Source organism: Saccostrea echinata, unplaced genomic scaffold, assembly GCF_033153115.1.
Source record: "Saccostrea echinata isolate AGI-Se365-2 ecotype Australia unplaced genomic scaffold, CSIRO_AGI_Sech_v1 ptg000009l, whole genome shotgun sequence".
Taxonomy (NCBI): Eukaryota; Metazoa; Mollusca; class Bivalvia; order Ostreida; family Ostreidae; genus Saccostrea; species Saccostrea echinata.
The window spans coordinates 41,644,048-41,653,455 of record NW_026889758.1 but is presented as its reverse complement, the minus strand read 5'-3'; the positions used below and the strand labels follow the sequence as shown (position 1 = coordinate 41,653,455).

General features: G+C 35.7%; 1 protein-coding gene across 1 annotated transcript; it reads left to right on the top strand.

Moving 5' to 3' along the window:
• Window positions 1-732: 732 nt before the first annotated feature.
• On the top strand, window positions 733-9,149 carry LOC133182739 (glycine, glutamate and proline-rich protein-like). Its single transcript, XM_061317586.1, has 6 exons — window positions 733-799; window positions 1,895-1,954; window positions 3,742-3,834; window positions 3,917-4,029; window positions 6,877-7,042; window positions 9,013-9,149. The coding sequence occupies exons 1-6, from the start codon at window positions 733-735 to the stop codon at window positions 9,147-9,149; spliced, it is 636 nt and encodes a 211-aa protein (XP_061173570.1).
• Window positions 9,150-9,408: the final 259 nt, after the last annotated feature.

Here is a 9,408-nt window from a genome sequence, read left to right as displayed (position 1 = left end):
CTCCATCATCTCCCCAAAATAAAATGTGTCTACTGCGCGTAAATTAACCATTCCAAAATAGCATTAATTACATAGATATTTCTTGGAGCAGGGTATTTAGAGCAAGAGAAAGAGAAGTGATACGCGTCTTGATTTTTTATGTAATGAATTACTGAATTAGCGTTTTTTTCTGATGATGCCGTTGACGCCGAAGTTTAAAAAGAAGAGTATGGGACCTCAGAGATATAATACAATGTGGCTTTGTGTGAACAATACTTTGCGTAATTATAGCATTGCCTCACAAGTTAGCAGAGTGACCTGTCTGATTGGCACAAAGCAAGTAACCGAGGATGCCTTCAGTGTTTGCTCAATGACCACCGCACATACCACTCTTTATAAAGGAACACTACAGTAAAGGAATTTCGCAGGTTTGTAGATCGATAATTTATTTATCTCAAATGAAACCCCTTATCTTTGCTTGTACTGATTAATATGTAACTTATTTTATCTAACTGTGCACAATTCAACTTCGATGTTTGCTGGCGGTTATGAACACCGAGAACGGTGACTATATCTTGCATTTTGAAGTACTACTACTAAGAGTAATCTTTATGTTTAGCACTTTATTTAAAAAATACAAGATTATAGAAAAGAAAAATAATATGAATCCCAGTAGGACACTGTTCAAAGGGTAACAAATAAGCACAATATCCATTCTCTAACTATGCAATTTAATTTAGGCAACAAAGAAGCATGAAAACGTTTATTCTCTTAGCTACATGTATCCTTGTAGCACTCAATGGAGTGGTCAACGCAACAGGTAGGTGTGTGTGTGTGTTATGTACATGTATATTTTACATATATGTTATGTACGTTAATTATTTGTCCCCCTCTCTGTTAGGAGACTTGGTTACTTTTGTACAGTTATCTACCTGTTTATCATAAAATCAAGTTCGAGTTACTCTTCTCAAAATTTTTATTATTGAAATAGGGTCAACTATTGGTTTCTTATTCATGATCGCATCTTATATCATCAGGCCCGTAGCAACGGGAGCTGCCCCCCCCCCCCAAAAAAAAAAAGATCAACTGTCCAAATTCGAAAATCCTATTTCGTGTAGGGGGCTGGACCTTCCTGTAATATTTTGGCACAATTTTTATCAAATAATGAAATTTGCCAGCGTTCGCCCTTACAACAAAAACTGGGGAGGGGGGGGGGGGAGGGGGTTGCAAGCATCTAAATGAAAATTTACACATTAAAACTACAGCAAAAGACAATACTCAGACCCCTCACCCCCTGCGTTCTACGGGCCTGATCATAATCTTCACAATGTCAAAGGTCAAGTTCGCCGGGCAATGAAGCAGTGAAATAAATTTCATCTTGAGTATGTCCTCAAAGTGTGGCATGACCTTGATTTAAGACACGTTGTGACATTATCCAGGTCACTAGTGTATTCTTATTTTGGGAGTGAAGGCGATATCCAATTTGTCAAACGCAACAAAAATCTGTAGATATTCTTTATTTTCAGTGAAGGATAGAATATTAATTAATGCATGTAATATACAAGTAAATCACATAGATGAACTATTGATTTTAAGCCCAGGCCCGGGGGGGGGGGGGTCCTCACTTTTTGTGAGTATAGAATTTTGCTGTAAAAAATGTTCCTTTAGATGATGGTTGCCTCCCCCCTCTTTTCCACTTTTTGTTGACATAAGGTCAAACACTGGCAAATTCCAGGATTTGGACAGTCAATTAGGACTTTTTTTTTTTTGCTTGTCAATTTTTTAGGGCAGGTTGGCCCCTTTAATGCAATAAACACAGTAATGATGTCATCGCACAGTTAGTGTCTTTATGATCGTATCCCTTGTTTTGTTTTTAATTATTATCGTCACTTTTGTTGAATGTTTTGCATTATAGGTAATTACACTTGCTATGGGAACTTCATGAGTCTCACTCCTACAGGGGCAAAGCGTGGAGGTAATATTTTACTTTCTTAATTGGTCTTCCTTTTGAATTTGCAAAAGTCAGAAATATATGTACACATTCTCTCACAGTTGCTTCCGTAATCTCTTCCAGTCGCTTTCGTAAAAATCAACAAAATTAAAAAGTTGTCATATTAAAAACGTTTGTATTTGTCACTTTAAAACAACACGATTGCTTCAAAGCATTTCTGATTTAGACCTTAAATCATTTAAATATTTTAATACTAATTCAGAAGTGCTATGAAGCAACATTATTTAATCATAACGAATTTAATTATTAAGTTATCTCAAATAAAATGAAGTATGTATAAAATTAAAAATCTGTATTAGGCCAAAATAAAAATTACCTTTGTTTCCCCTAACGCGACCGACCCACTTAAATCGTGCCGACTGAAAAGTTTTTTTTAATCAGATTATTGAAATATTTTTTTTTTATTGTTAATCAACTTTATAAAATACAATTTCATCAAAATCCGTTTTTTATCAGAACGGCAGCTTTTGTTTGGTGTCCACAACATGTGGCCACAGAGGGTTAGTTCGTGTTATAAAACAATGGTGACATATTAATCTTATACATCTTTAACTTATTAGAATCCTAAACTCTTGAGACATCTCGTGAATTAATGTACCATGACTAAGGAGTGTTAAGATGGTATTTACAAATGTGTCTTCTAAAATTTACGTACGTAGTACGCATAGCAAAGCCTGCCTCATGAGCAGATGAGGGGCGCTCTTTGTGAATACATATCAAAAATTTCACTGCATTTGATTCGTTTCGATCTAATAAACAGTTCATGTATTTTTACTATATAGGACCATAGGAGTTGTAAATATGTCTTTGTATGATTATTTCATCTTGATAAATAAAATTCAGATGTCGTTTCTTTATTCCTTTCATCTATGGGGTATTAACTCCGTGACTACAAAATTAGATATATGAAACTTTAATCATTTAAGATATGGTTTGGTTGAATTATACACTGTTTATACATGTACACTATTTCCAAATAGTGTTGAAATCTTTAAAATTTGCTTATGGTACGGCTTCCTGAGACGTCCAGTTTATATTTCTTTAGTTAGGCCCTTGAAAACAGGTTGTTTCTTTGCTTTAAAATACTTTTAGAAATTGTTGAGCCGGTGGAGGGCTCCTAATTTAGACTTTTACTCGGCACTTATGGCCATTGATTATTAAGCATCAGTAAGGGATCTTTTACGTGCCATCTACATGTATACTCCGACACTGGACCTACGTTTTTTACGGTCTTATTCGACTGACCGGTCTCCACGTCCCACGTCGGGACCTGTGACTTAGAATAAGCTCCTGAATTACGTCGTGACTCCAAAACGAAACACTAGAATTACTGCGCCACGCAAGGCCCTTGACATTTTGTCTATGTAAGTAGAGTAGGTTTTAAAAATGTACTCAAATGTCCGATGGTTCTGTATTTGCGAATCTTGTGTTTTTGTAAGTATTCGATTTCAATAAATTTACGCTGGCCTGAGATATTTCACAAGTTCAAATGAATAATATTTGTGAATTAATTTACCATACATGTTGCTTCATTTGTATGATATTCGGTTTAAAAATCGGTTTCTTTTGTTCTTTCTTTTTTATAAAGATATTATTCAATTTTTCAGAATGTATTTCCAAAACTGCTGTCAGAAAAAAAAATAATTTACCTACCTACCGACCCAACTTGAGATTTTGGGGTCGGGTTAGGGGAAACAAAGATATTTTTAATGATGGCCTTAGTAATTACAGTAAACATTTTCTTCTATCAGGAGTTTCCACGTCACAGTATGACGTATCCTACCTTTACGACTCTCGAGCGGATGTGTATAAAAGTTGTTTTGAATTTGTCGGCAGAGACTTATGTAAGTGGTTTTGCAAGCCCTTTTACCTGACTGCCACCATTTTACCGTTGCTGATGTCTGTATTTTATTACTTAATCTTTAGGTATACATCCCGCTGTAATTGCCGGTATGGCTAGTAGAGAAACAAATGTGGGATATGATATCAGGAATACTAATGGTTGGGGAGATCATGGCAATGGATATGGTATTTTGCAGGTAATTTTGAATCTTTTTATATGTCACATGATTCACTCAGTTGATCTATACTTTCTTAGTCTTCTTCGTACCTTGAGCACATAAGGCCTTTACAAAAGAACACCCATCTCTGCCTGTCCGCTTAGATTTGCTGCACCATGCCCGAAGTCCACCCCTGATCTTCCAACTCTTTTTCCACTGATCCTCGCCATTTCTCCTTTGGTCGCCCTCTGTTTCGCTTTCCTGGTGGAGTCCATCTTAAGGCTACCCTTGGTATATCTGATGTTTCAAATCTCAGGACATGGTCAAGCCATTTCCATCGGTTTTCTTTAATCTGGTCAGATATGGCAGCTGTTTGTTTGTATTCTTTCATAGAGATCCTCATTGCTGATCTTGTTCGGCCAGAATATCTAAGTATTCTAGGCATCTTGTTTGGAAGGTATCTAGATTTTATATGATAATGTTGTTTGTCACCTTCCAGGGCTCAGATCCATAAAGAAGGACTCCAATAACATTTCTTTTGAATATCCCTGTTTTGGTTTTGGTTCTGATAATTGAAGACTTCCAGATGTTCCGTAGGTTTGCAAAAGTGGCACGGGCTTTTGCTATTCTATTTTCAACCTCCATGGTGGAATCTCCATTGGCTGTGATCTTGCTGCCAAGATGTATAAAATTGTCTCTAGGAACCATGTGATGGGGCTGCGACTTTATTTTAGTTAAAGAGCATGCATGGGACATCATTTTTTTCAATGGAAAAAATGAAATAAAATAAAAAAAATATAGGAGTGTACAACAAGCTTGGAAAAAAACTAACACAAAAAAAATTCACAATTTATCTCATAATATTATCAGTATATAAAACCATCCTTGGTATCTTCTATTGCAGATGATTGTATACTATAATCATTGGAGGATTTTAAAAAATAAGGATATGAACGAATAATATTGTCCTTGTTTAATATATGTAGGTAGTTATTATCAGACAATTTATTCTTCTTTGTGTGCTTGGTCCACAGGCACTACGGGGCACCCCCTACTTATTTTTACCACAAGGTACCTAAGTCAATTTCACGCATACCCGCTTCAAGGTCGTATTTTGTTAATACAATGTATATCAATCATTAACCTACTTTGAAATGACATCGTTCGCTCCGAGAGACTTTATTCGTTTCAGACGTCTCTGGTCGAGCCTCTTTATTGTAAACCACTCATTTATTCCTCGAAAATTATCACGATACAAAATAAGACTTTAGATGGGATACAAAACTTCCGGTTGGGGTCCTAAATGTAAGATAAAACCAGAGACCTCGGAATGGAATACTCGGAAGTTGTCCTATGTATATCCCTATGTCGTTGTTCTAGTAAATCGTTGTCATCTGCAAAGTTAAGATCTTCGAGTGACTGTTAAAATGTCAAGGATATTCCTCTATTGGCCTGACTGGTAATGGTTTTCATAAGCCAGTCTATGCAGAAAGTAAAGAACAGTGGTGAAAGCAGAGATCTCTGCTGCACCCCTGTTTGGATTGGGAAGTAGTTGAGATATTGCGATCCGTTTTCCTCAGTCATTTTGTTTCTGCGCGATGTCTTTTGAACATATCTAGCTTTTCTACAGAACTACAGAACCGATTTTAATAAATTTACCATACAGCATCTGTAGTAGTAACGGAATGTATTGCTTGTTTTCAATGTACGTCCCAATCATTTTAACATATAAAAAAAAAGGAAATAAAGCGATATCTTTTTTTCTGCAAGATCAGTTTGCCTGATTATAATATGCAATGAGCTATCGACCAGATTTGTGTTCTTCGTATCTTCTGGATTACTAGTATTTGTTAAGGTACTAGGTTGGAGGGGGGGGGGGCGATAAAATCATGCTCAACACTCCTGCAAATCTTACAGTAAAAATGTTTGCAGGATCTTAATGACCTTTGATTTCTTTATCAAAATTACGTTTTTCATGATCTCTGGTAAACAAGGACTTAATTCCTTATACGGGGCTACATGTACATGTATTTCGATAACACCGAAAATGCAGGCAGGAAGTATCGTTTTTGAAGGAGGGGTGGGGGAGCCAGAAAAAAAATTTGACATTTACCTGAAAAAAAAAAAGGCAATCTCAAACATCCTATTTCGCGCGCCCGTGCGCGCGTGTGTGTGTGGGTTCTAACTTCTTTCCAACTAAATTTTATTCATTCATTAACATATTACCCTGATTTGACTATACTGCAACAAAGAGTGAACAATTCAATAAACATTTTCAACAGTGAAAGGTTATGTTTGGAAAAGGAGGGAGGGCAGCCCCCCCCCCCCCCATACTACGTGCCAGAAATGCAAGATATTTAGCTTACTTGTCGTCTACTAGAGAATTACTAGTAGTATAATTATTAGAAATGAATTACAGGTTTAAAAATCTTATTCTTGGACTCCTAGCAGACATGATTATAGCATGATTATAACGAACAGTTATTCCTCTACATGTACCAAAAGTGTGAAATTCACAAATCTTCAGGTCCAATGTTTGGGCAAAATTACATTTTAAATCCATTATAAATTTGAAAATTTTGACTGATAGGCAATCTGTTCTCATGGTTATAAGGATAATTACTCCCGTTTTTAAAAAATAATTTATGTGTTCAGGCCCTCGGTTGAGTTTTAGTTTGTCATTTAATGAAAATGCAGGTATCTTCGGGGGAAAAAAACAAACCTTGATAGATGGACATTCAGCAAGCAAACTGTATGCATGATAATAACTGGGTATGAACCCTGAACTAAATTTTTAAGACAAATACTTGCACATCTTGGATCAAATTCTAATTGAAATAGAAGGTTAGAATTGTGGCTATTGTTTTTCTTCTCTTACTGTTGTAGTGTGATATACGTCATTGTCCAGTTTGTAACTATAATCTCACATGTACATCCTACCCATACAACAGCTGTCAGCACATTAACATGATGATTAAATACGTACTTATTCCAAATATTAATTCCATGAAAACGAAATTTCCCGAATGGACTCCGGAGCAACAGTTGCAAGGTAAGTTTTCATCCATCTAAAGTAGTACGAGTCTCCTTGGCTGTTGAAAACTTCAGAAATTTATGAGAACGTCTATAACGTATTTGGTTTAGTTTAAAATATAACGGCATCTGTCTGAGAGAATAGTACACAAGAATTGTTTCCTGCAAAATTATAGACATGTACATACATGTTTTGCAATGCGTATGATCAAAATTGGGATTGCTTTTTACTGCATAAACTTAATGAAGTGTTGAACATACATATGCAATTTCTATATATAAATTTGCATAGATCTTATAACTCCGCTTTGATGGACAACATATACTCTTTGATTAATTTTTTCTCTTTGCAATTACAGAATTTTGTACATGTACTTTTGTTTTTCATTAATGTAAATTGCTGAAACTTCGTTTTACCAATACTTTTACCGAAGAAAAGCCAGGTTATTAAAAGGTTTTAATAGATCACCATTCCATCAATCCCTAGTCATTGTAAATGTACTCTGAAATAAAAAGTTACACACATATATATATATATATATATATATATATATATATATATATATATATATATATATATATATATATATATATAACTTTTAATTTTTAATTGGGAAACTGCTTTTATTTGCAACATCACTAATCACAAACACTAACTTCATATCTGGGCAAAAATGGTGCGCAATGCACCTCGGGAAATTCGGTTTCAAGCAAGGTCATTCAAGGGTCTTGTCTAGATAGAACGTTCTATCGTTAAAATGATGATGTCCTTCGGACCCGGTTTAACGATAGAATTCTATCCATGTATTGGCAATGTAGCAAATAAACACGGGCGATAACTCGAACTCTGTGCATATTGTATGAACAACCCAGAGAGTTCCAAATGTCAACATGGCGTGTAAATTTGTTTGTTTTGTTTTGTTTGTTTATTGTTTAACGTCCCTCGAGAGAATTTTTCACTCACATGGAGACGCCACCACCTGTCGGTGGAGAGCTGCAAATTTTGACCTATACTCGGCACTCAGGCCATTGAGTAGTGAGGGATCTTTTTCGTGCCAGCACCTACTGCGACACGGGACGTCGGTTTATACGGTCTCATCCGGAGGAACGGTCTCCACGTCCCACAGCTGGATTCGAACCCGTGACGTAAGGATCAACTCCTTATTCCGCGACTCTAGAGCGAACGCTCTAACCACTGCGCCACGCGGGCAAATTTGAAGCGAGTAAAAAACGTTGAAAAAATAAGTTGCATTTTCGTATTTACATGGATTATTTCTTAGTTATTTACAATCTAAGAAAGGTTTGTTATGATTAATTTTGTAGTTATTTTCAGTGCAACTCCTTTTGTATTCTTCAAAATCATTTCGGAGCGGATCAGCTCCGATTTGCTACATTGCAAGTATATGGGATGTGTTCTAACTATTGTGAGGACTTGTCCCGAGACACAGTTACATTATTCTAACTGGGGTCTTGTCATGACACCAAGACATTTGTCAATTCCACTGTATCGGGAAAGATAGCACATTAGATATATTACACAATTATGGACTACAGTGTAGGTCGATATGTGGTTATAAGGACCCATGTCAAGTGATATTGACCACACAGAAAATAATAGCGACCGAGCTTGCTGATTGGTTGAACACAAAATTAGGAAAAGGAAAAAGGTAAAACTAGCCACATAAATTGAACACTGTAGATTCATAGTGTAAAACTAGGTACATAAATAAACTAACCATACAAGACATGTCACATAAGGGTCATTATTTACAATAATCACTTACTCATTATAATATTGTGACACTAAAATATACACTTAGGTAAAGTCAAGGCACTGTCAATACTAGTACTATGTGATCTTTTCTATCAAAATATTTAAAATGTTTATGGTCATAAAATGAATTCTTCCAAAGAACTTATTGTTATTCTATCTATACTCTATGTATTATTCTGCTTGAAGTTTACTATGTGTTTTTTTTTCTGTTTTAGGTGCCATTGCCGCCTATAACACTGGACCTGGTCGTGTGTCTTCCTGGAACACTGTCGACCAGCATACAACTCATGGCGATTACAGCAATGACGTAATAGCACGTGCACAACATTTGGTCAATAACTTTAACTGGTAAAAGACTTCAACAATATTTATGTATTTAGAAAAAAATTAAAAAGGAAAATTGATGTTTAACTTTCTCTATATTTTTAAAAAGTTTCTCTTCCCCCAACGTTCAATGGACGAAGATAAGAATAAACCTTTTCTATCCTTATTTAGGTATTTTACTCCCTCGATGACATATGGCACACCAAAGCTACAAACACAACAAAGCATTTTTTGCATTTGAAAAACCAGGCCCGTAGTAAGCAATTTCAGTTTGGGGGGCACAGCCA

What these genes read in the sequence shown, in the direction of transcription:
- LOC133182739 (XM_061317586.1), top strand. Translation starts at nt 733, where the DNA reads ATGAAAACGTTTATTCTCTTAGCTACATGTATCCTTGTAGCACTCAAT. An exon ending in TACAGGGGCAAAGCGTGGAG is followed by an intron (nt 1,955 to 3,741) that starts GTAATATTTTAC and finishes TTCTTCTATCAG; the next exon opens with GAGTTTCCACGTCACAGTAT. An exon ending in ATTTGTCGGCAGAGACTTAT is followed by an intron (nt 3,835 to 3,916) that starts GTAAGTGGTTTT and finishes CTTAATCTTTAG; the next exon opens with GTATACATCCCGCTGTAATT.